Here is a 26,312-nt window from a genome sequence, read left to right on the forward strand (position 1 = left end):
CAAAAATTTGCTTCTATCCAATCCGTCGAGGTATTACAGATACTTCCGTTTTACGGAATTGAAATTTACAAGAAATTTTAAAGCCTTCTTTAAAAACTTCTAATATGCCTGTTAAAAAGTGATATGTGAAAAATACAAATAGAAGTCGATGGATTTCTGAAATATTCATCATTTTATTCGTTGCTTACATGTCTTGAAAATTCACTATTCGTGTTAAATAACTGCGTGGGCAGCGCGGAACTGTGTCGAAAAGGAGTCCTTATTAATAATATATCTCCCGGAATTAGAACAAGCGGGTGGAAAGTCTTTGTGGTGCAGCGAAGCGTGCTCCGATACTCGCCAAATTTCTCCCTTGGGAGTCAGGACAAAGACTATTGTTGTGTTACCTGAATGTACTGGAAAGTGTTATGTTTTACAGATTAATGTATGTGTTTTGTACCTAACAGGTAACAAAACTGAAATGCTTGTTAATATTATAAATGCGAAAGTGTGTTTGTTTATTTGTTTGTTCGCCTTCCTTCACGTCCTAACTTAACTCAAGATTGCCTGTCCGTGCGTCCTGCTAACATCTTGATTTTTAGTATATATATATATATATATATATATATATGTAAGTTGGAAGGAGGAACGGAGAGTAACGTAGGATACCTTTTATCTCAGGAATACAACCGATTTTTATTCCACGGGATTTGTGAAAACCGTCATACACGCGGACAGAGACAGAGGGCAACAGCTAGTTATCATCATCATCATTATCGATCCCTAACAGGCCCACTACGGGGCACGGGTCTCCGCTCCGAATGAGTAGTCTACCACGCTGGGCAAATACGGATTGGTAGACTTCACACGCCGTTGAGAACATTACGGAGAACTCTCAGGCATGCAGGTTTTTTCACGATGTTTTCCTTCGCCGTTTAATATTTAAAGGCATATAACTCCAAGCTTTTTTATCGATTACGTAGTCCTTTATACTATAATTGGACTTTTCTATAAGCTTACGTTTAATACAAACTTTGAACTTTGCTGTGTTTACATGTCATTATTATTATTAATTTTTGTGAATTTCATGGTCACATGGTGGTTTCATGTTATAGATGTACATATAAGGGAATGTGTTAAATATTGTACAAGTTTATTTCTGTATATGGTAAATATGTATATTGTTATTGTCCTTAATATATAAATAAATAAATGAAAAGCCGAAGGCTTACCTAATAGGCTAGCACCGCTTCATATATTTTAATAAAATCCATATAAATTAAGAAATTAATAGCAGCATGTCATCTTTCGTGCAGGTGTTAGATGATCCAGCTGAGGACCAGCTATACCTCGTATTCCAGCTGTTAGAAGGTGGACCTGTGATAGAAATACCCACCGAAAACCCCCTGAGTGAAGAAACATCAAGAAAGTACTTCAGAGATGTAGTCCTTGGCGTAGAATATTGTAAGTAAGAGCACCTTTTATATCTTAGTACAACTGCACATACAAAAAAGCAATATAATTACTTTTATTATTACTTATCTATGTAATTGAGTATTTTTGTATTTATTATATAAATGTAGTGTGTGTGTTCGTGTCAGTTTATATTATTTTTTGTAACATACTTTATGCACCATCTACTTTCCACTTTTTATCGGCTTCGCACACTCAGGTTGCCTTTAAAAGATCAATTTTAGTGATAAGGCCGTCTTTGCACCCTAGCTCTAAGTACTACTACGGTTTTCCTTGTGTTTTTCCTATTGTGTGGTGTTGCAATAAAGTTTTTCTATTCTATTCTATTCTATCTCTTACCTTGTATACCACAATATTAATATATAGGTAAAAAAATAAAATAAAAACAGAAACATGACGAATGAAGTAGAATACAAGAGGCGGCTTTATCGCTTTAAATCTCTGCCAGGCAACCTTAAAATTAGGAAAAAAAAGAAGAGGAGAATAGACTGCGTGTGGTACAAATTTATTTACAAATAATATTTTCTAGAAGCGCCTGCGGGTTCGTTTTCGATTGTTACAGTATTTTTTTTAAATATTGCATAGAAGCAGGCGGTAATTTGCGGAATTCCATAATATATTTTGAAAACTAAGCTTAATTTGCTATACTCCGCGAAAAGTAAGAGAATCTGTATAGTGTTATTACAAATTCCTAAATCCTTATACTCCACACCAAATAAATAGATCTTCGGCAATGTACCCTCTACGCACGCTCCGACACTGCAAAATTTCATCACAAAATAGTTTTTTTTTCAGGGACAGTTAGGCTCCCAGTTTAGTTCAGTATATTTCTGAAACCCCTTATGGGTTCCACTTTGTTTGACCGGGATATAAAGTATCCTATGACCTTTTCCAAGATGCAAGCTATCAAGCTGTGCAAAATTTAATTACAGTTTTTTTTTCTATCTCTAACATCATGAAATTCTCATACTTCGTTGATTTATTTTATTCATGTACCTAATCACACAAACTCACTAAATGGCGATTATGTAAAAATACTCATAAGCTTATACTCTCCATCAAGAAAAATCTAATCATTCTCGTAATTTAAAAAAATATATATTTCTTGTATTTCGTTGGTAATATCTCATTTTGACTGATACATAAATGCCTGGTTAGCGGAATCCTTTAATCCGACTGCCACACAACTGACGAGTTTCATCCATTTCATATTCCCTACATTTCACTCGATCACGAATATTAATTCATCACCCATCATTATAATCACCTTATTTCGCGATCACGCTCTCAGTGAATCGTGTTTTAATCATGTTCGCACGATTTAATCACGGCAATGATGACACCTTTTGTATCAGGTTTTATATGAATGGGCTCTTTGTTAAAATTTATATTGTGCTGGAAACTATACGACCTCGTTTCTCCTTCACATTTATGTCAGCCTAGTGACCTTCAAACTTGAACCTTGAAGCTGGCGGACTAAGCACCCACGTATCGTTAGAGTAATCTAAAGATTTTAAGATCAGTAACAAAAAATATATAAAACGAAAGTAATAAGCTCCTACTTTTTCGATATTTCGTTTTCGTTTATCGTCAGTCTCCAATACGAGTGTTCTAGGCTTTATTTGTTTATTTATTAAGAGCACTAACAACATGCATATTACACGTTTTTAAACATAGGACACGCATATGCACGTCAATGACAAGTGCACATAGCATTGACAAAGCGTCGTGTAAACTTAATTTAACAAAAAATGTAACTTACCGAAAAGTGTTCGGTGAGTTTTTTTTCTAAAAGCTATTCTAGCCCTACAAGTCTCCGCTCCATATACAAATTATATAAGAAGTTAATAAGTGTTTTGTATTTCCCAGTACACTTCCAACGTATCGCGCACCGGGATATTAAGCCAGCGAACTTGCTAATGGGAGAGGGCAGAGTGCAAGTGGCAGATCTCGGTGCATGCGGGGAACTCGCCGGAGCCGGAAGATTGTCCGGAGCGGTCGGCACTCCTGCCTTCAGGGCTCCTGAAGCTGTGGCGACTACTGACAAATACATAGGGGAAGTGAGTATTGTCACAAAGAACTTTATTACTAGGACGACATGAGTGTTCACGACAACTGTTCATCTGACACGGAGTAAACAATAATTTTGCCTGGTCATTTACTTCTTCCTTTTATATCTAGCGATATACTGGTTGAATCGGTAATAAATCAGTGGGCACGACTTCGACTTCACTTTGGAGGGGGTGAGTTCGAATCCCAGCTCGCAGAACTAACTTTAAAGTTATGTGCGTTTTAAGCAATAAAAATATCACTTGCATGCCTGAATGTTCTCCATTATGTCCTCAATAGTTTGTGGAGTCCACCAATCTAGTGAACACTGGGCCAGCGTAGTGGACTACGGCCTTAACCCCTTCTCACTCTGGGAGAAGACCCGTGCCCTGCACATTATATTCAGGCCTCGTCATCTATGTTACACGATTCAAACATTGTCTGGGAGGCACTGGGAGGCATTTTCTCCTGTGACTATACAGACCAATTCGTGAGCAATTTCGGCCACACTGACGACCACTGACGCATTCGCGACGTCGATCCTTCGCCAGTAATGGGTTGACATGATGGTGATATACTGATTGAGCTTATTGTTCGTTGTACAGTATTATCATGTTCATCCGCAAAGTTACGCCTGCCTTAGACTGCACCATGAGACATAGTGGAATTTAAAAAAGCCTTTATCCAATAAAAGTTTTTTCGATGCACAGGCTGCAGACATCTGGTCTCTGGGCGTGACCCTTTACGCGATGGTAACGGGCAGGGTGCCATGGATAGGTGCCACGTCCACCGACCTACAGAAGCGGATCCTCTCGGAGCCTCTCACGTTTCCCCCAAGGCCGCAGCTGTCGAGATCTCTCAAGAGGTTCCTGGCGCGGATGCTGGAGAAGGACCCTGTTGCCAGATTGACCATGAAAGAGATTAAGGTAATCAGATACACGCCATATTGATTGAATGAATGAATATATTTTTATTGTATACCACACAAAAAGTATGGTATCGTTTGCAATATGGCAGCCTTATCGCTACATTGCTATCTCTTCCAGGCGACCAATAGCGTATAAAACATATTGTATATAGCGCTTTTTTTATTAGGGTAAAGGAGCAGTGTTTACCAAAATAAAAGAGAAGTCTGCATTGCTGTGTACACATTTCTCCTGTATGAGTAGTGATGGCGGTAACTACATTCGTAAACTTAAAACTAAAGCTATAATGGTTCCAAACGTGCCCTGGTCTGAGCGGAAGACCAAAACAAATTTAGCCGGGTGTTCTTTTTGTTATTACCATCTGTTATTGTCATTTGAAAATATTTAAGAAACTATCTGGTTAGAGCAATAGTTCACACCCAGGCTTTTTTATTGTTGGCGTAATCCTATATACCTTAAAAGGACTGTTCTATAAGCTTTCGCGCAATACAAACTTTGATCTTTTTTAGAGACATCCCCAAAATATCAACCGGTTGATTATTTTATATAGTCTAGAGTATTGCACTGCAAGTTTATTTAGGCTTCAAACGTTTAAATTATTGCAGTCCCATTTCCCCTTAAATTTAGATATATTTTTGTGAACTTACGAGTACATTAAATTTTCAAATATGTATTGGTTATAGACTGTCATTATTTTAACATCTTTAAATTCAGTCTCAATGACTCTCTCCGAACCATTTTATAAATCGCACGAACAGCCTTCTTCTGCAGCACAATATCAGCAGCATTACCCCATAGTAAAATTCCATGTGCCATAATGCTGTGTCAAAGTAACTAAAATAGAGTAGCCTAGTTTCTATGACTGTTATGTGAGGTATCTTCTTTACTGCATGGGCAGCAGAACTAAGCCTGTTCGATAAATTATTTACGTAAGGGTCCCATTAAAGTTTACCATCTAACGTTATTCCTAGAAATAGTGTCGTATCCAACAGATTCAATTCCTCCTTATTAAGTAGTATAGTGGTGTTCACATGTTTAACATTTGGTAATGTGATAATTTTACTGACTTTTTTATATCACATAGGTGAAACCGCGAGAAACAACTAGTAAGTAATAACCAAGTATTTGCAAATCTAGGCAAATAAAATTAATACGAGGCCATAGCCTTCGGAGCTCTGTGCAAACAGATTGTCCGACGATAAATATTAAAGCAAACCGAGTCTGACCGGTGTATTTGATGAATAAATCCATAAATCCAGACAAGGGTTAAAATATTTAAAGGTTTTCAACTTCAAAATTTACAGTAGGTACTGGGTTTGAATGAATATCGAATGGGTACAATAGTATCTGCATTATTCATATTTCTATCCCATGAAATGTGGCCAGTTAAAGTATGTTATATTGTACATACAAGTATGTATGTTATATAGTATAATCCTACTATTATAAATATATATGTTTATTTATATGCACCACCTACCTCTTTTCTTGAGCTGTGTTAACGCCTTAGGTTGCCTGGAAGAGATCGCTATGTAGCGATAAGGCCGCCAAATTGATGATAACACTTTTTGTTAAATTTTTATTTATAATTTTACTATATGTTTATGTGGTGTACAATATAAATGTTATCATTCATTAATTCATTCATAAACGTGAAATTTTGTGAGTACGTACGTATGTTACTCTTTCACGCAAAAATTACTGAACGTTTTGAACTGAATGAAATATATACAATGGATCATACATAGGCTATTTTAACTTTGGAAAATCCATGGTTCCCGCTTGATTGCTAAGACACTTCAATTTAACGTCAAAGAGCTAAAACTGTAGTTTGTCATAATAAATCTCACTTCGATGTTACTTCTCTTCGCTCTCAAAGCAGACTGCGTCAGTCGTGTCGGGCACCCGCTTTTACCGCTTCGGAGGCCCAGAACCTCCTATACTCGGAAATCGTAAACTACGCCTACCAATGCATAAATTTAAAGAATATGTCAAAACACATTTATTACAGCGAGGTTACTATACAATTGACGAATTTCTTAATGACAAGGTTGCTTGGAAGCAAACGGCTCCGCTTTCATCTCTCGCAAGATAGAAAAATGGATGTTAAAACGAAAAATGTTACATGTAAACAGTTGTTGTTGAAAAAGAGCAACTGATGAGTTTCTTGCCGGCTTCTTCTCGGTCGAATCTGCCTTCCGAACCGGTGGTCGAGTCACTACAAAGAGACAGACTTGACGTTTCAAGAGTTCTTATATTATGCCTACTTAAAATAAATGAATTTTGAATTTGAATTTGAAGGGACCGCTCATTTTATTCTTTATTAACTTTTCGAATCATACCTATTCTCGGAATTCCTTTTTTACTTCGTAGGTATATATTCAACACAAACACGTTAAGTTCACGCGTAATTATAAACTTAACGTTCCTATTTTAGGTTCTTACAGTACTCTCTCCGTAACAGACTTTGGAGTATGTTACGGCGAGAGTACTGCTGTTGAAACTCTGAAGGGAACCCAAGTTCCGTTTATGAACGAATGAATGAATGAATACACTTTTATTGTACACCAAAGAAAATGTAGTTACAGAGAGTTTACTTGCAGTAGCTTCGCAATATATTTATAACAATTTAATAATTGTTAAACAAAACATTAATCTTTATAAAAAAAAAGTTAATATAAACAATCGACTTACTAGAAACTGTCATAAATTAGTGATATTAGAATAATTTTACGAGCAATATAACTATTACAGGAACACGAATGGTTGACCCTCGGAGGCAAGGAGCCCTTGCCCTCCGAGGAAGAGAACTGCCGTCTGGTGGAGGTGACGGATGAAGACATGGAGCGCGTAGTCACCTCCATCCCGAACCTGTCAACCCTCATACTCATCAAGACAATGCTCAAGAAACACAGCTTTCAGGTAAACTACTAAAGAAAGTTTTAAAACCCAAATAATGTACTAAAAATAATTCTTTAGATCCTAGGTACAGGTCATCACCCCACTATGGCTAAAACTTTTATCAAGTTTTTAGTTTAAGTTTCGTTAGTTAATATTCCTAGTTCAATAGAATTGTATAATTCTTCTAGTTAACCCTCTAGTACATCAAAATCGGTTTCATTTGATACGCATATTGAAGGAGTTGTTAAAAAAAAGTTATTCGCCATTTTGTAGCAGCGGCCATCTTGTGCCGTGAAACATAGCTAAAACCCTCCCGTCATTTACCTTTCAAACTTAAAATAAATAAAATCAAAATCGGTTCATCCGTTCGAGACCTACGATGCTACAGACAGACACACACAAACAGACATATCTAACTTATAACACCCCGTCATTTTGCAAACATAAATAATTATATTTATAATTCCACTGATTCCTTCCAGAGATCATTCTTGCTAAAAATAAGGAATTAAAACTGTAAACTGAAAATCAAATACCAGCAATAAAATTGGACCAGATAGGTTTCCCTGTTTAATACCCTTTTTTAATTTTAACGCGTGTAATCCAAATTATTTCAAAAGATATCATATATACTACACAAAGTTAATGTAAAAAGTGAAGGTTTTGGCCTATATGCTATTTTAAGATTTTTGTAGATAGTCACCACGCAAATATCCTGTATAAATCAATACAAACAAAAAATTGCACGAAGTAGAATCACATACGTCATCACGTTTCAGAAATATAAGCTGTCAACTTTGTACTGATGGCGAATCGGAGAAGTACTAAAATAACTTAAAGATGATCATGCCACTCAAATGTCTCGGTCAGATCAATTAATGCTAATTCTGGATTGTCTGACATTGAAACTATCATCTTATAATAAATAATAATCTAAGTAAAATTAATATAATAAGCAATTTCTAATTACATGCTATGCTGAACAGTGGCACATTAGTAGACCAAGATTAATGATGACATGAGTTGACATGTATTTCTGATCTCTTTCAGAATCCATTCCTACGTAGTCGCGAAGGCAGCGCAAGACGTGAGTCTACTGACGCAGGAGCGGTGGTGGGTGCTGATGAAGCTGAAAGGGAAGGGGAAGCAGCTCGAGCCACGCGAAGGGCCAATCTCGCTCGTTCAGGGCGGTCATTATCAGCCCCCGGGAACTATCTGACAGACAAGTATGTATTTATAAACCCACATAATGTGGGGTCGGCACAACATCTTCTTCTTCAACCAAACGCTACCCCACTAGATAAGGTTCGGCACAACATGTCCAAAATGTACTATCTACGCACGTTTCACTCCGGCTCAGGGAATGTTGACTTAGTATAGCAATAGACAACAGATCTTTAAAACAAAATAAGATTTTAATGAAGTAAATCTGATAAATTTTAGAGTGTGTCTTAGTGGCCCTGAAAATAGATTGTAGGAATGCCTGCGAGAAACTCTGAAGCAGTTCTTTTAAAAATTATTATATATATTTTGTTAATACCATCTGTTGGGTGAAAGCGCAACCAATTGCTCACAAAAACAATGTTTCAGGCATAAAGTTACAAATTGCATTCAGGGTTCACAAGAGGGTGTTTATAAAGATTATTTTTTGTGTCTCAACAGGCAACAGTCGTTCGAAATCGCACTCGAGTCAGTTCAAGAGTCCAAAGAACGTGACGTGAAACCGACGAAACTTACTGAACAGAGTGTCCAGAATGCTCCTAAAGCTCAGCCTAACTCCAAAGTTCAAGAGAAGGAAAATAAACAGAATGGAAGTAGAAAGGAGAACAAGGCAAGGTGATGCCGAGCGCCTGCGCCTCGCGCTTCACCTTGAGACCCGACGTACGACGCGTCCAACAACCTGTTGAGTGATATGTGACCCTAGTAACTAACTCAAACATTGTTTTTATCCAAAAGCACTTGACTTAAATATCACCTAGTGGTGTTGATACATGCTGCAATGGTAGTGGGCTAACTTGTAAGGAGTATGGCAGTTATATTATACCTATATTCCTAATTTATTTCTTCCCGACATCGTACTGGAACACTTCTTTGTCAGTAAGCTGGTAACTAGCCACTGTCACACCAGACCTGAGAAAGGTACTGGAAGATCGACATAAGTTCAAGGTGCGTAAGTGAGCAATTTTTTAGCTTTGTCTAATTATTGTGAATGCAGCGCCATCTAGCGACAAAACAGTGTTTCTCAGTACTGTCACTAGATGGCGCTCTTGCGATTCTATATAATTCGAACTTAACTTTTACGTGACCGAATAAGTAATCGCAGGTAAAAATTTTACGCTTTTAGCTATTTTTATAGCAATTCAATCGTACATGAAACTTGCGCTAAGTTAAGTTAGATTGTGCGATTTGGTCTCGAAGATGAGAATGACCTAATAGAGTTTCTATGAACATTGTTTTTTTTTTTAATTTCATTTGTTTGCGTTTTGTTCTTTGAAGTCGTCAAGTAAGGTTATTTTAAGCTGCCGCTGTCGAAACATGCATTTAACATTAAATAAAAAATAGGTCAGTTTACAATGCATTTTTATATGCTTAGCATTTTTCCTGAAACTCTGAAGTCAATTTATTGCGTTGTCTAAAACTATTAGTATACTTAAGGTAATCTTTTAAAATATTGAAAATATATATTTATTATATATAAACATAAAGTTGATTCCAAGTCTTGACTACCATAAAATTTTGGTACCTTACGTGAGTCTTATATAGTAACTAACCATTATTAAAAAATGTAAATACGTTTTATTGGCAAAAAAAATCACCTTCCTTAGATGCCTGAGTTTGTAAAATATTTGATATTAAAATCGTATCACATTAGTAACTGAAAATAAAAGGTGTCGAATTTCAACACTCAGTCTCTAAATAAAATACCATTATGTTATTTTTTACCTGTTGTTTATAGAAGAGGTAAAACGTAGCCTAACTTAATATGAAGGTAAAAAATTCAAAAAAAAATCAAAATTCAAAATTCATTTAACAAAATTTGTAATAACGATAAATAAATATTAACAGTATTATTTATTTACCTGATAGTTACGTTATGTCACGCCGTCGCTGGGAAATAAACGTCATATAGCATATAACAAAACAAGTATAAAATATCCAAAGACAATATTTGTTTTTATTTTGAAAAGAATTATGAATATTAAAATAATTATTGTGGTAGTCAATCTTAGAATAATAAACTTTACAATAGCACATACTTAAATTATATTTTTATAGTGAATGGTATAGTTAGAATGTGATTTATCTAATTCTGAATATATTTCTCTTTTATAATGTCTAGTCTATTGCAATTGTGCATAATTCTTAAACTTTTTCACGATTTGTCATAATATATAATGATTATTGCACTAACTTTTTATCGAGGAAAAATTTAAATTCTACTTATATTTAGAAACTAACACAATTTTGCATATAAATAGATAGTTTTTATAATATTAAATTTCTATGATAGTGATCAAATTTTTATTTACATTATAATACACTTTTCAATAAAATAATATAATATTATTGGTGATATAACATTTATTTCTTGTAAATACTAATTATGTTTTGACTTAGTTAAAAAAAAATGTTTAAATTATATTTCAAGGAAGTATAGGTACTTAATTATACATTTGTAATTTAAATGCTCAAAACACAATTTTATTGTAAGAAATTTGTAAGTAATATTAGTCTAAGGCAAATAATACAACTGCTATCCTCATTTTGAAGTAATTATTTAAGACGCACAGGGGAATCATTTTGATTAGATGAGAAGAGGTAAAAAATATAATTTCGCAAAGTCCATTTGATACCCAATTTGTAGTTCCTGAATGTTACATCGAACGTGGTACTGTCCGAATTTTATCAAAATGTAAGAATTGGATCACTTAATGTAATACCTGCAGGTATTGATGCTGTATTTACGATAAATCTTATAAAATGTAACAACTTCTTATAGCATCACAAGATTTTTTTATGATTTTGAGGAATGAGTTGCTTTCATAAGCAAAATTATTTAAAATGAGCAAGTCTAAACCAATCTGTCAATACCTGTATGAGTAAAATGTAATCTCAATAGAAATTTAATAAAAAAAAATAGTTTCAATTGATTAACTGTAGTAAATATTGTATTACATGTCTCGAAATACAATTGTATCTAGTATAAGAATTTTACATTTTAAATAAATAAAAATAACAAGTCGCCCGAGAGCATTTTAAATTCGATAATTTGCTCTTACATTGCTAAATGCAGGCGCAATATGAAGAAATACATGCAAGTCTGAAATGCCTATCGTTGGCCGATAATGAAGCTGATGATGATTAAATATCCTTTTATCAAGTAAAGTAAATATTTACGTGATGAATGTTGATATGATAAGTTAATTCCGAACATGTTCTTACTTGCATGTAGGTACATCTTCTATTAATATAAAATTGACCAATTTTTGTCGGAGTTTTGAAAACATAGATGTCTACTTAAAGTAAAGTCTTCTTATCCATTCTTAAATGTAATTCCACTTAAAAATTAATAGGGTAAACCTTTTACCACCTTTTGGTCGAATTTCCTGCCAGCTTTCCCTTGAGCTTAGACCATAACACAGGGTGTCTCTAAATAAATAGTTATAGAGTAATACCCTGGATTTACGCAATCAGCATAGTATTTGGTTCACTAATTTTAATTTTAATGTACGTATCAAAATTGCAGAACCGGCGGGATGTGTTTTCATATTGTGTGGTGAAGTTATCTGCCAATTCAATTGCGGTCATCCTACCGATGCAAAAGCTTCGATATGAATTTTTTATTATGTAACCTGTGGGCGCCATCTAGAAAAAAATTTAAGGTTAGATTAATCTACTTACAAAGGTTCCAGAGTTTTTTTTTATATTCAGATATAATATTTATTTTAAGTAGGTATAGGTAATTACCTACACTATGTCACTGTGTTTTTAAGAAAGACTAGTTTACTATCATTTCTGAATTTGCGTAAATCTTGGTTACCTTCTTAATTATCTTTCCAACTTAAAGTCCAGCTTAGATATTAGGATATTTTGTAATTTCGCGTTTTATCTTTGGCAAGCGAATGGTCCAAATATATAAATTGCCTTTACATGTTGTGATAGGTGACTAGAGATAAATGCTTTTATTATATTATTATATAAAGATCCGGTAGATTTATAAAATCATCTCTTATTGTACCTAAGTACGATTTCGAAATTAAATATGCTTTTGAAGCCTAACATTTTTGCTAGGATTTGTCTTGTCATGTATTCTGCAAAGGTAAAGCATTAGGTATTTTATTATGACTTTCTCTTTACCGTTCTCATATTTATTATTATTGTAATTCCAAATTTGAACCCCACGATATGTATTTATTGAACTATATTACTTACTCCAAAAATAAATCAAATTTGTTGAAATAAATGAATCCAAGGTAAATTAATATCACATTGATAAACCAAACGTTTGTTGATGTTATGATATACCTGTTTTTATAATTTACCTGCAACAATGCAAATTCTAGATACAACAGGTATAAAATATGACTACTTAATAATTGAAAATTGCTTAATATCTTGGTAATTACAATTTTTGCTTATTAGCCCATATATACAAATCTAAGTTATATACCTAACATTTAAAACCCCAAAATGTACTCGTATACTTCTAATGATTTACCTGTGTTCTATTTTACATACAATTTTTGTTTGTTTGATTGTTTTATGACGCCTTTGCAGGATAATTTATCTTATTGTGTGAGTTTGTTTATGCTGATTTTAAATTTTGAATCAAATCCAATAAACAAATTTTAATCTGAACTAATGTGTTTCATTGATTCCCTAAAAAGCTAAACCTAGGTCATGGCCAAATGCAGTATTACTTATGTGAGCCCACATATTTATAATATGTATTTATTTTTAAAAGTTTTTAGTTAAATACTTATTTCAGTTTTTATTTTTTTATAATCTGACCGGAGATAACAACACCTATTGATATTGATTATTGTAATTACACTAGACAGACTTTGTAATTCTAAGTAAGACATAATTTTTTTTTTATGAATTTAGTTACAGTTAATTGCTGGTGTGTCTTATGAATAAATAAATATGAGCTGCAAAATCAATTTCATTTCGATGCCAATGATAATTGCCTCATTGGTCTATAGGTTAGCATGATCCACTGTGTATCAAGAGATCATGGCTTTGCAACTTTTGCGGTTCGGATCAAAATTCGTGAGGTATTTATTCGGATAGAGTTTCCTCCTTGAAAGAATCATCATCTTCACCACCCTTTAATGGCCTAAGGCCTTACTTAAGACACTGTTTAAAATAATAATAATAATAATAATAAACAGTATTATAATAGTGAACAAATCGGTACTATTCAAGCAGATTCAAGCAATTCAACTCACCTTATAGTGACGTCACAACATGTAACCAGTGGCGTTCCTAGGGTTTTAAATTTGAGCAAGCCCAGTTACCTAAAGCACAAATTTAACTGGTCATGATCTCTAAGTCACCATTCTTGTTGTGCTAAATGACAAACCATATCAACAAATCTTTGAAAAACACTACGGTTAGCCTAACCGTAGTGTTTTTCAAAGCACATGTTACATGATGTAACATGTGCTTGGAAGCATCCGGCTCAACTTTCATCTCTCACAAGATAGAAAAATGAATGTTAAAATGTTCATGTAAATTAGTTGATGTTGGAAAAGAGCGATTGCTGAATTTCTTGTCGGATTCGTCTTGGTGAAATCTGCCTTCCGAACCGGTGGTAGAGTCACTACAAACAGACAGACTTGACGTTTCAAAAGTGCTTATAGAGCATACTTGAAACAAATTAATTGTCGATTTTTGAATATGCCGTATGTCACGTATCAATCGGTAACAATCGCTTCATTTAATAAAGTCTAACTCATGAACTTTCTATGCATCGTGTGCCTGGAATGAAACTGGTAAAAATATCCTCCAGAGAGGAACAAAGACATTCAGCTGCTTGGAAAGAAATTAAGCATGGCTTATTTCTGATACCTTAGTACTTCCCCGGCCGAGCTCTGTCACGAAAAGCTCTACTACTACTAACGATATTTACTTTGGCGCAGTTTGCAGCGACCCTGGTTTCGGAGTCCAGGGACGTGGGTTCGATTCCTACAACTGGAAAATGTTTGTGTGATGAGCATGAATGTTTTTGAGTGTCTGGGGTTTATATGTATATTATAAGTATTTATGTATCTTATTCATATAAATATTCATCAGTCATCTACCCATAACACAAGCTTCGCTGACTTTGGGGCTAGATGGCGATGTGTGTATTTTCGTAGTATATAAATTATTTATATATTTAATATTAATAATTTATTAAGCTGCCATTTGTCGGACGGTCGAAGTCCAGTGTCATTAATAAAGGTCAGAGGTTTCAACGCATCCGATGGAAAGCCAGCCTAAAAGCTTGGTGTAGTCGTCCCGTGGGAAATCACACAGATAGTGTGCGAGTAAAGCGACAAGCCACCCTTCGAAGGCCGCAATACCAACAACATATGTTAACCTCCGTAACCATATACATTACTATGAGGTCTCACACCGCATACGGGCATACTGAGATACCACCAATTGTAGAATTAAAATAAATATAGCCACTTGTATTGCCACATGTATCGATTAAGAGTATCTTCGTCACTTACACCTGTTTGTTATGTGTTGCATAATGAAATACAGTAATATGCAGAAATGTTTGACCATCGTAGAATCCTGCCAAACAGATGGGCCATGCAAGGAGCACGTCTTGCAACATGCTGCCCTGTGCCGTACATCAATTTGAGTCCCACATATGTATAATATGTATTAATTTTTAAAAGTTTTTATTTATTTTAGATTTTATTTTTTTAGAATGTGACCGGAGAAAACAACGATAATGATGTATACACCTATAATTGATTATTGTAATTACACTAGACATAATTTGTAATATAGATAACACATTATTTATTTTTTATGAATGTAGTTACAAATAATTGCTGGTGTGTCTTATGAATAAATACATAAATAAATATGAGCTGCAAAATCAATTTCATTTCGATGCCAATGTCTTGCAACATGCCGCCACGTGTGATGTGCCGTTCATAAATTGGAGGCGTAGGTGTTAAGTCTCATGAGCCTGTAATAACACCGGCAACCACGCCCTTCAGACCGGAACACAGCATTGAAAACAATGCTGCTTAGCGGCAGGAATAACGGCGATAGTACTTCCTCGGAGGAGCTCTGTCACAAAGAGCCAAAAAAGTTGAGTAAACTAGTCAAGTCAAGTCAAATAATTCTTAATTCAAATAGGCACATAGATGACACTTTTGATGCGTACATTACATGTAAAATATGACATAGGAGTGAGTTGATGGCGATAAATAAATTCGTCAACTTAAAACTAAAGCTACGAGGGTTCCAAACGCGCCCTGGTCTAAGAAGAAGACGACAACAAACTTGGCCGGTTGTTATTTTTTTTTCGTTATCACCATCTCACATTAAAACATTAGACGTACGAAGCGTTTTGCTTCTTCCTTTCTGGTCCGCACCGCAAAGGCCTGGAATGCCCTCCCATCTTCCGTCTTCCCTGATACCTATAATCTGGGTACCTTCAAATCAAGAGTGAATAGGCATCTTCTAGGCAAGCGCGCTTCATCTTAGGCTGCATCATCATTTACCATCAGGTGTGATTGCAGTCAAGCACTTGTCTATATACTTAAAAAAAAAAAAAAAAAAAGATATCCTCAGAAAATAATACAGGAACCTAACTTGTAATTAACTTTAAGTAAGTACTTACATTTACGATAGTTATTAAGTTTTAACTCAGAATTGACAAGACACATTTCTAAGCGAGCAAAAATACGAGTAATTAACTAAGATATGCAAATAGTATTTCTTAGTTGTTAAAATAAGTGGTTGAAGTTTATTACAAACGTTATGATAATGGTTGTTATCTAAAATACCTAATTATTAAAGCTTACAACGATTATTAGATTACGTGTAACAATATATTTTAAATATTGGACATTTTTTATTCTATCCAATTTGATTTATATTACCATGGGTTTTTTTCAAGTTTTTTTTGTACTATGCTTGTGTCATAACTATTTGTGATTCGCTATCCTTACATAACCTTACCTACGTTCGTTTCTAATAAATAAAGGGGAAAAAAGGATTATATGATAATTTTTTAATTTCATTTTCAGTTTTCCTTGTTAAAAAAAAATGTTTAATAGCCTCAGCTGTCCGCCTTCCGGTACGTACTTCCGGTGTATATTATCAACCGTAATAGATTTTTTTTCAGAATATTTTTCTATTGCCGATGTAAAAACAAATATATAAATATTGAAAAGAAAAGCAGAAATTTTTTTTTTTTTATTTTTTCCTGTATTTTTATGTGGTGTACAATAAAGGTGTATTCATTCATTAAATTATAGTGTTACATTTAAAATGCAATATTTAAAATAAATCTAATGATATAATGTAACGTATGTACACTCAGTTTAGGCGCAGCTATTTTTTTTAATTAAATAATTTTGTGAATTTTAAAAACCTAAGTAAGACATCGTAAAATTAGGAATGCTCAAAATCAAAAAAATCATTTACAGAATAAAACATTGCTCTATGAGGTATTTTTTAAACCTCAAAAAAAAAAATCAAAATTCATTTTTTTGAAGTAGGCCTAATATAAGCACTTTTTCGGTTCGGAAGGCAGATTCTACCGAGAAGAAGCCGGCAAGAAACTCAGCAGTTGCTCTTTTCCAACATTAACAATTTATATTTTACAATTTAAAATTCATTTTTCTATCTTGTGAGAGATGAAAGCGGAGCCGAATGCTTACAAGCAACCTTGTCATTAAGGAATTCATCAATTGTATAATAACGTCGCTGTAATAAATGTGTTTTAACACATTCTTTAAACTTATGCATTGGTACGTCCAAAATTACCTTATTATATATTATAATTATTAAATTAAGTTCATTGTCATTTTCAGTGTTTCTAATAAAATCTGGCAGATAACCTTACATAATCTTAATTTTATTTATACCTAAATATAATTCCAATTAGAAAAAACATAATAATTATTAAAAACTAACATATGCTTAAATATATTAATATTATTTTTTTTGTTGTATAAATAAAAGTCACTATGCATATTAATTCGTTTATTTATATTTCTTGCATACCGTACTTTACAAACTTTATTTTCACATCAAAGAACGGAATCACCGTTGATGGCTTTGGCCTTAAGTAGCAGTTTTAATAGTTGTATTAATTTATCTCGCACTCTCGAACTCGTCTTTTGTTTCTCGCTAACCATCATATCTTTGTTTGCTATCAATAAAGGAGCTCTATTAGTGGGCCGGTCCGCCATCACCTGTCCAGTGTTTCCATAAGTCACCGTGTTACCCGAAGGATAGGAATTTTGCCCTGATACGTCTTGATTATAATTTACCGGAACGTATATTTGACCATTATTCGTTTGACGATACAGTTGGGTACTAGGTCTGTTATTTGATATGTATTGTTGGTTATTGTTAATAGGTACTAAAATAGTCTGACCATTACTCAAATGACTAGGATTGTTGGCATCAACATTAACAGGTACGTACACTTCGTTGGGGTTGTTAACTCGCGAATTGACAGGTATGTAAATCTGCCCAGGATTGTAAGATTCAGTATTACCCATTACGTAAACTTGACCAGGGTTCATGGCTCCAGAGTCACCAGAAATTTGACCAGGAGTGTTACCTCCATAATTGACGTGTACGTAACCTTGACTAGGACTATTTTCTCTTAAATTGCCAGGTTGATAAGCCTGACTTGGATTGTTTCGCGCCAAATTGCTAAGTAAGTAAATTTGACCAGGATTGTAAACTGCAGAATTTCCAGGCACATTAACATTACCGGGATTGTAAGCTCCTGAATTGCCAGTTACGTAAACTTCACGAGGAATATTTACCCCAGAATTCCCTGGTATGTAGACTTGACTAGGATTGTTAACCCCAATACTGCCCGGTACGTAAACTTGTCCAAGATTCATCGCTATGGAGTCGTTAGGTACGTAAAATTGGCCAGAATTTTGAGCTCCAGAGGGTACGAACACTTGAACAGGAATATTATGCCCAAACCTGTCAGCTTCGTAAATTTGCTTAGGATTATTAATTCTAGTATTTCCAGAATCAAAAATTTTACTATGATCGTTAGCTTGACCAACATTATTAGCCTCAGAAATACCAGCCACAGAGACTGGACCTAGATTGCTAGGATCAGCTGTCTGAACTTTACCAGAACCGCTAACTTGAGAATCGCCAGAACCTTGAACTTGATCGGGGTTGTGGGCTCCTGTATCGCTAGAAACATAAAGTTGACCAGGTTCGTTAGATACAGTTTCACTGGGCAACTTAACTTGAGGATTGACAGTTGGAGAATTCCCGAGGAATTTAATTTGACTGTTAATTTCAGAATTGCCAAAAGACGGCCCTTGTACAGATTTGCTGGCTGCTGAATCACCAGAAACGTAAAGTTTACCAGGATTGTTAGATTGAGACTCGCCAGAAAAATGCACTTTACTGGGATTGATATCTGGTGTATTGCTTGGTAATAAAATCTGACCAGATTCAGAACTACCAGGTACCTTGGCTTGAACAGTTTGATAGGCTCTTGAATCATTAGAAACGTATTCTTTAGCAGGATTTTTAACCCCAGAATCACAAGCCACGAAAACTTGGTCAGGCTTAAGAAGCTCTGAATTGCCATTCTCGTTGTTATGTGAGCCTTGATTGGTTGATACAGGAATAGTTTGTTCATTTTTTGGTGTGACATTATCCTTTTTATTGCCATTGTTCTCACCGGTAGAAGTTATATTTGGTAAATTATGCTGTATCTCTAAATTTGCATTTTGGTCGTCAGAAAAAACAATAGAATCTGGATATTTACTAAGACCCACATCAGCGACATTGGCTTTGACCTGAGGATCAATCTTTAGTTTACTCTTCTCGATATCATCATCACTTATTTGTGGATGCATTTTCTCATGTTTAACTGTACCGACTTTTTCTACCTCGACACAATTTTGCGGAAGTGATTCTTTTATGACAGTATTATTTGTTACATTATTATTCCTTCCTTCTTCATACTCGAGTGCTGCTTTACTAGTGGCTGAAAGAGGACTGTCTTGCAAGTTCTTATTTTGTTCAGTTTGCATACTTTGCCCGTTAGTATTTACTGTATCTATAAAATTTCCATTATTAAACGGAATTCCACTCTCATGCCTATTTATATCATGAATAGCTAATGTTTGAGCTTTAGGAACTGCAAAACTATCATCATATCGATCTGCGTAGTTCATTTTTGGATTGTTATCCCCCTGTCCATAGTTTCCTTCTCGTGCATTAATTCTCCCTTGTCCTATATCTCCATTGAGATTTTGAAAATATGGTCCGGGCTCATTAAACATGCCTTCATGAAAATTAGGAAATTTATTGTGATTTTGATAGTGGTGACGATAGTCGCCATGATGATGAAGGTGATGACTCTTTACTATAACCACTCCGAGGAAGAGTAAGTAGATCTGGAAAAAATATATTTATTTACTCTTTTCAATAATAAGATTCTAATTTATCGGAATGTGGTCGCCTAATAGCAACATATACATATGTGTGATAGGCCTACATAACAAAAAAAAATTACCAAATTGTTACAACTGAAATTTTAATGTTAAATAGTTATGTTTTATGAAACTGTCTTACCTATAAGCACCATAAGATTAGTTAAATGTTAATGAAGATGAAAAATACACCATTCTCGCCCAATATTTAACTCACGAGTTGCAATAAATTACTTATTATTTATTTTTTTTACTTATTTTACGCAAAAACTTTTTACACTGAAACTAGACTAGGAACTTGACAAACCGACATGCGAATCTGAAAAATACAAGTTCTGGTTCACAATTTTGCATTGCTTTTTAAGATTGTTATAACGAAGAAAAAACTTTTTAAAGAAAATATAATGAAGTTGTAAACAAATACAAAAACGATCAGAACTTAAATTAAACCAAAACAGAAATAACCAAATAGCTGTACTAATATTGCCGCGAAAACTTATTTTGCCACACACATTTTACCGTAGGTAGTAAGTAAGGTTGAACCATCACGCTCTTAAGTGAAAGGCTCGATCGGGTAAACTTGCGACAGCCGAGTGTACGCGGGAAAGAAAGATACAGTCAGCTGCGTGCTGTTGTGTCGTAATAATCGTCTTTATTAATTAAATAATTGTTATTGGTACTTAATAATAATTATTTGGTTTACATTGTTAGTTTAGTGCATGCAGTTAGCGGTTTAACGTACTAATATTATATATTGAATAAACTTTGTAATCATTAAAACAGTATAAAAATCAGAGTAATTTGCATTGTTTTCACTGAAGGGAACATGGTTTATAAAGCACATTCGCTTAAATTTCAGTTGTTTAGAAAATCACCAAAAATAAAATATTATATTCGTACCCACCCGTATTATCACCGCCATAGTGAAATGAAAAATGAGCTTTTCAATATACATGTTACCCCTTCGTTCGTAACTACGAGTATTTTGGATGTCCGTATCTTGACAAATATAGCTCCAATCAATAAATTTCCACGCGTCAATAAATAACTAATGTCGATAATATAGAGTTCCTAATCGTTCGGAAAATGTTTCTATCTGAACATTAAAAAACCGCAATAATCAAACTACTATTAATTGGGATTTAATGATTCAATACATTTATATTCACGTATACATATTAGTGAAGCGTCGATGTTCAGGCGTAAGTAAGAGTTTTATGTATTTATTTTAAAACCCGCAAGTGCGAGTCAGACACGCGCACCAACGGTTTTATTTCCGGTGGTAAGTGATGATGCAGTCTGAGATGGTAGCGGGCTAATCTTCTAGGGAGTATGGTAGCCATTCCACTAATCGGTTTGTACGCGACATCGCACCGGAACACTAAATCGCTTAGCGGCACGTCTTTGTCGGTAGGGTGGTAACTAGTCACGGCCAAAGCCTCCCAATAACAATGAAAATGACGAATAATTTTCCGCAGTTTATTAACCTAAAAACCGCAAAAAAACCTTTACTGAATGAAAACCCCTCAGTGAAAATTTTTGGTACGGAATCCACTGGGACTTGCAGCATTCCGATGGTGTTCCGAACCATCATACGGACATAAATTAGTGATATCTGAATATCGTCTGCGAAAAGTGCAGAACTCCTTTGTGGGGTCTTATACAACATGATTCCTAAGGTAATTCTGGAGCTACCAATGCATGCATTTAAAAAAATGTGTATAAACACATCTAATACAGCGAGGTTACTATTACTTTGATGAATTTCTTAATGAATGACATTGGAAGCAGCCAACTTAGCTCTCATTTCCCGCAAGATAGAAAAATGATTGTAAATGTTAATGTTGTAAAAGAGCAACTATTGAGTTTCTTGCAAGTAGAATCTGCTTTCCGAACAGATGGTAAAGTGAATACGAACATACACACTTGAAGTTTCAAAAGTGCTTATAAAGTAGGCCTAGTTGAAATAAATCTGATTGATGGCTAGAGACCAGATGGTATGACTATAGTGCCGTGGCCGATGGTACGTGCGCTGGTGTGGGATGCGACCTGCGTTGATACGTTGGCAGCTTGTCACTTGCCGAGTATGCTCAAAAAAGTGGCAGCATCTGCCGAATGCTCAAATGCTTAAGCGCCGTAAATACTCCATTATTTGTTATGACTAGGGCTTTGCGGCGCTTGCGTTTGAGACTGTGGGCCCATGGTCTTCGGACACGAAGAATTTTATTAACATCGTGTCCCAAAAATCGGTCTTGACATCTGGTGACCCAACAGCTGGCGCTTATTTAGCCCAACGGCTAAGTCTAGCAATTCAAAGGGGCAATATCGCCAGCATTTTGGGTATGATGCCCATAAGTCTGTCAGTAAGAAGGCTTATATTTTTGTGTTTACTTATTTTGGATTTAATACCAACTTGCAGTGCAGTACACTAGACTCCATAAAACTAGTAATTTATTCAAAGGATATTGTATACTATTTAACAATAAATTACCGGGATATCTCTAAAAAAGTTCAAAGTTTGTATTAAGCGAAAGCTTATAGAAAAGTCATATTATAGTATAAATGGTTGGTCCTTAAATATTTTCAAATGACAATGTGAGATGGTCATAACAAAAAGAACAACCGGCTAAGTTTGTTGTGGGCTTCTTCTTAGACCAGGGCGCTTTTGGAACCCTAGTAGCTTTAGTTTTAAGGTTACGAATGATAGTTATCGCCATCACTACTCACGGCTATGTACACATTTTGTATGTAAAAGCGCCATCTACGTGCCTAATTGAATAAAGAAATATTTTTTACTCTATGCGAATTAATAGCTAGTCTAGTCTAGCTTTACTATTCATACGGTTAATTTAAACATCATTTATTATCCATACTAATAATATAAAAGCGACCGATCTTCAAACAAATACCTCATTATTATTTGTAGCCTGGACAGTAGTTTAGGATACTTTTACCCAGGGAGAGTAAGAAATTCCTACAGGATTAAAAAGTAAAACGACACATAATAGGTAAGTATAGCTTTCTTTATTTTTATCATTTTTTTTAAATTACATTAGCTAGTTAATTATAATGTTAGGCCGCAGGTAGTAATAAATTTAATCCAAAATCTTCAAGATGGCAGATTGAATTTAGTACTATCCTTATGTAGATAAGGATAGGAAAGAGTATAAAAAGGATTATCATCATCCGCAGCCTATTGTGCCCACACATTGGAGAGACGGTTTTAGAGTACCACCACGCTGCTCCACTGTGGATTGGTGGGTTTTAACGACTTTTATCATGTTATAATAACCGGAGCCGACATTTGTCAGATAACGTGCTCTACATGGGAGAGCACGTTATCTAGTTCACGTTATCTAGTTCATCTAGATCACGTTATCACGAGCAAGTTATAGGAAATAGGCGGTTATTTCCTAATTCCGACTTCATAATTTCTGAATTTTCTATGGTCTGGTCTGGTGGGAGGCAGTCAAGGCCTAACTTGTAGTGGAATAAAAAAAACACAAATACCTTACATTGTTTGGCTGACCTGCGATTCGAACCCACGAACTCGTCTCGATAAACATACTAACCACTAGAACACAAAATGATAGTAATTTTCCATTCATTGAGAACAGAAGATATTGGACTAAATTTCTTATTAATTACGGCTTTTAGTCTTCTTGGCTATAACTTTACCTTTTTGATATTCATTTAGTCAGATTTGCTTGTACTCTCCTCTTCATTTTCCCGCTCACCATCTTTATCTTTGTACGATATCAATAAAGGAACATTATTCGTGGGCAATTGCGTATTCGTATTTCCAGTATTTCCCAAACTTACCGAGTTGCCCGAAGGATTATTTCCTAGCACAGCATATCCTTGACCATTCGGAGTCGCAGCACCTGGATTATAGTTTACTGGAACATACGTTTGACCATTATTTGTTTGGCTATTGAGTCCGTTATTCGATCCGTAAGGTTTGTTTTTGGTAGGGATTAGAATAGTTTGGCCATTATTTAATTTAATAACAATATATCCACTATTTGTCGTCGGACTGCTGGAGCCTACAGCGTTATTTGATAAGTAAATCTGTCCAGAATTAGCTTGACCCGGATTGTTAGTTGCAGAATTACCAAGTACGTAAACTTGACCTGGTTTGTTAGCACCTGAATTTCCAAGAACGTAAACTTGACCCGGATTATTAGCTCCAGAATTACCGTATATGTAAACTTGACCAGGTGTATTTGCCACATTATTGCCCGGTAAAAAAATCTGTCCTGCATTATTAGCTCCAGAATTTGAAGGTATGTAAACTTGGCCAGAATTAAGAGGTCCGGAATTTCCAGTTGTGTAAACTTGACCAGGATTGTTAGCTCCAGAATTGCTAGGTGTGTAAGCTTGACCAGGACTGTTAGTTCCTGAGTTTCCCGGCACGTTAATTTGACCAATGTTGTTAACTCCAGAATTTCCAAGTACGTACACTTGACCGGGATTATTAGCACCAGAATTTCCAGGTATGTAAACTTGACCAGGTGTATTTAACCCATTATTTCCCGGTAAATAAATCTGCCCTGCATTGTTTGCTCCAGAATTTGCAGGTATATATACTTGGCCAGAATTTATCGACCCGGAATGTCCAGTGGTGTAAACTTGACCAGGTTTGTTAGCTGCAGAGTTGTCTGGGTTATAAGCTTGACCAGGATTGTTAGCTCCAGAATTTCCAAGCTTGTCAACTTGGCCAGGATTGTTATCCCCGGAATCACTAAGTGCGTTAACCTGATTAGGATTGTTAGATTCAGAAGTGTTAGTTTTGTAAATTTGACCAGATATAGTTCCAGAATTGTCAGATACATTAACTGAACTAGGATTACTAGTTCCAGAATTTTCAGATTTGTGAACTTGACCAGGATTGTTAGCTCCAGATTTGCTAAATACATAAATTGGAATGCGATTGTTTACATCAGGAAACACAATAGTATCAGAATATTTATTAAGGCCTACATAAGTATCGTTGATTTTATTCTCAGGGTCAATCATTAATATACCATTTTTGATATTAACATCATCAAATCCTGTAGCAATTTTCTCAAGTGTAGTTACATCGTCTTTGTTTCCTTCGAGGCCATTTTGTGCAATTGATTCTTTTGCAAGAGTATTCAATCCCTCATCGACATTGCTGGTCTTTGGTTCTCGGTTATCGTGAACTTCATTTACCGGAGATTCATTATTCGGTTCGTTTGAGTTTGCCGTCTCTATACCGTTGACATTATCTATAGGAAGTCCACTCACATTTATAATTGGTATGTCAGATGTTTGAGCATTAGTTACTGCATTATTTACATCATTTTGACTTGGAACGTTAGCTTCTATATCACCAATTTCAGCATTTCCGTCTACTGAGTTTATCCCTGTATCAAGAGAAGGTAGATTATTACCTTCTTCTCCTGTACCTCCATTTAAACTGTCAGGTCTAGTTAATCCGCCTTGTTGCAGACCTGCTGTATCAAATATACCGGAACCAAAGAAGCCCGCATCACCAAAAAGTTGCGGTAATACTCTATCTTCTAAAATATGAGGATTTTCACTTTTTTCAAATAAGGATCCGAGTCCACTAATAAAGCCTTCGAGGTAATCAGGAAAATAATTCTGGCGAAGGTTGTTAGTTACAGGGTTATCATTTTGCACGGGGTGACTCTTCACTACAACCACTCCGAGGAAGAAGGTGAAGATCTGTAAAGATTAAAATATATTTTATTTTACTTAAACGAAATCTTATTTGAATTGTATCTATTATTTACTAACCTAGTTTAGTTTACTTAATTTTCTAATTTTCTTCACTAATATCTTAATTTTTATTTCCATAAATACCTGCCACAGGAAATTAAAAAAAAAATGTTGTTGGTAAAGGTCAAGGGATATAGGGATTATTTTACATGTTTCGATTAACGGTTTCAATAAATAATTGAAAACGAAGCCTTTGTTTTCAATTAATTATTGAAACGTAATATTTTCGCATAAACTCTTTCGCATTCGACACCCATATAAAGGCTATTTTCAGAGAAAGCTGAGATGAATAGTGTTCATCAAGCTCAGATGAACAGTCGCTATAGATTCCAAAAACAAAAAATATATTTATTACTTAGATAAAAAGATATAACTGACATACACATTAGTTGCCTACCATCTTAGACTGCATCAGAACTCAGTACCCGGTGAGATTTCAGTCACAGATATATAATAACAAAAAAATACGTATTAATAAAAATGTGTCTCACCTGTGCAGTAACCTTCATAGTGGAATGAGAAATGAGGAATACCTAATTAACCGTAA

At 34.9% G+C, this 26,312-nt stretch overlaps 2 protein-coding genes across 3 annotated transcripts in view; one reads left to right on the top strand and one right to left on the bottom strand.

Annotated features, from left to right (window-relative positions):
- LOC120628489 (calcium/calmodulin-dependent protein kinase kinase 2) overlaps positions 1-10,527 on the top strand; it is a 112,012-nt gene extending 101,485 nt beyond the window's left edge. For both annotated transcript variants that reach the window (XM_039896888.1, XM_039896889.1), the window contains exons 6-11: positions 1,296-1,443; positions 3,322-3,512; positions 4,212-4,427; positions 7,182-7,349; positions 8,379-8,554; positions 8,991-10,527. In XM_039896888.1, the coding sequence (XP_039752822.1) occupies positions 1,296-1,443; positions 3,322-3,512; positions 4,212-4,427; positions 7,182-7,349; positions 8,379-8,554; positions 8,991-9,168 (1,077 nt within the window). In that variant the 3' untranslated portion in view covers positions 9,169-10,527. The remainder of the gene's footprint in view (positions 1-1,295; positions 1,444-3,321; positions 3,513-4,211; positions 4,428-7,181; positions 7,350-8,378; positions 8,555-8,990) is intronic.
- Positions 10,528-23,692: 13,165 nt separating this feature from the next.
- LOC120627875 (uncharacterized transmembrane protein DDB_G0289901-like) lies at positions 23,693-26,274 on the bottom strand. Its single transcript, XM_039895992.1, has 2 exons — positions 26,257-26,274; positions 23,693-25,711 (listed from the first exon to the last, which is right to left on the bottom strand). Exons 1-2 carry the CDS (start codon positions 26,272-26,274, stop codon positions 23,693-23,695), a joined length of 2,037 nt encoding a protein of 678 aa, XP_039751926.1.
- Positions 26,275-26,312: the final 38 nt, after the last annotated feature.

The sequence above is a fragment of the Pararge aegeria genome, chromosome 12 (genome assembly GCF_905163445.1).
Source record: "Pararge aegeria chromosome 12, ilParAegt1.1, whole genome shotgun sequence".
Lineage (NCBI taxonomy): Eukaryota > Metazoa > Arthropoda > Insecta > Lepidoptera > Nymphalidae > Pararge > Pararge aegeria.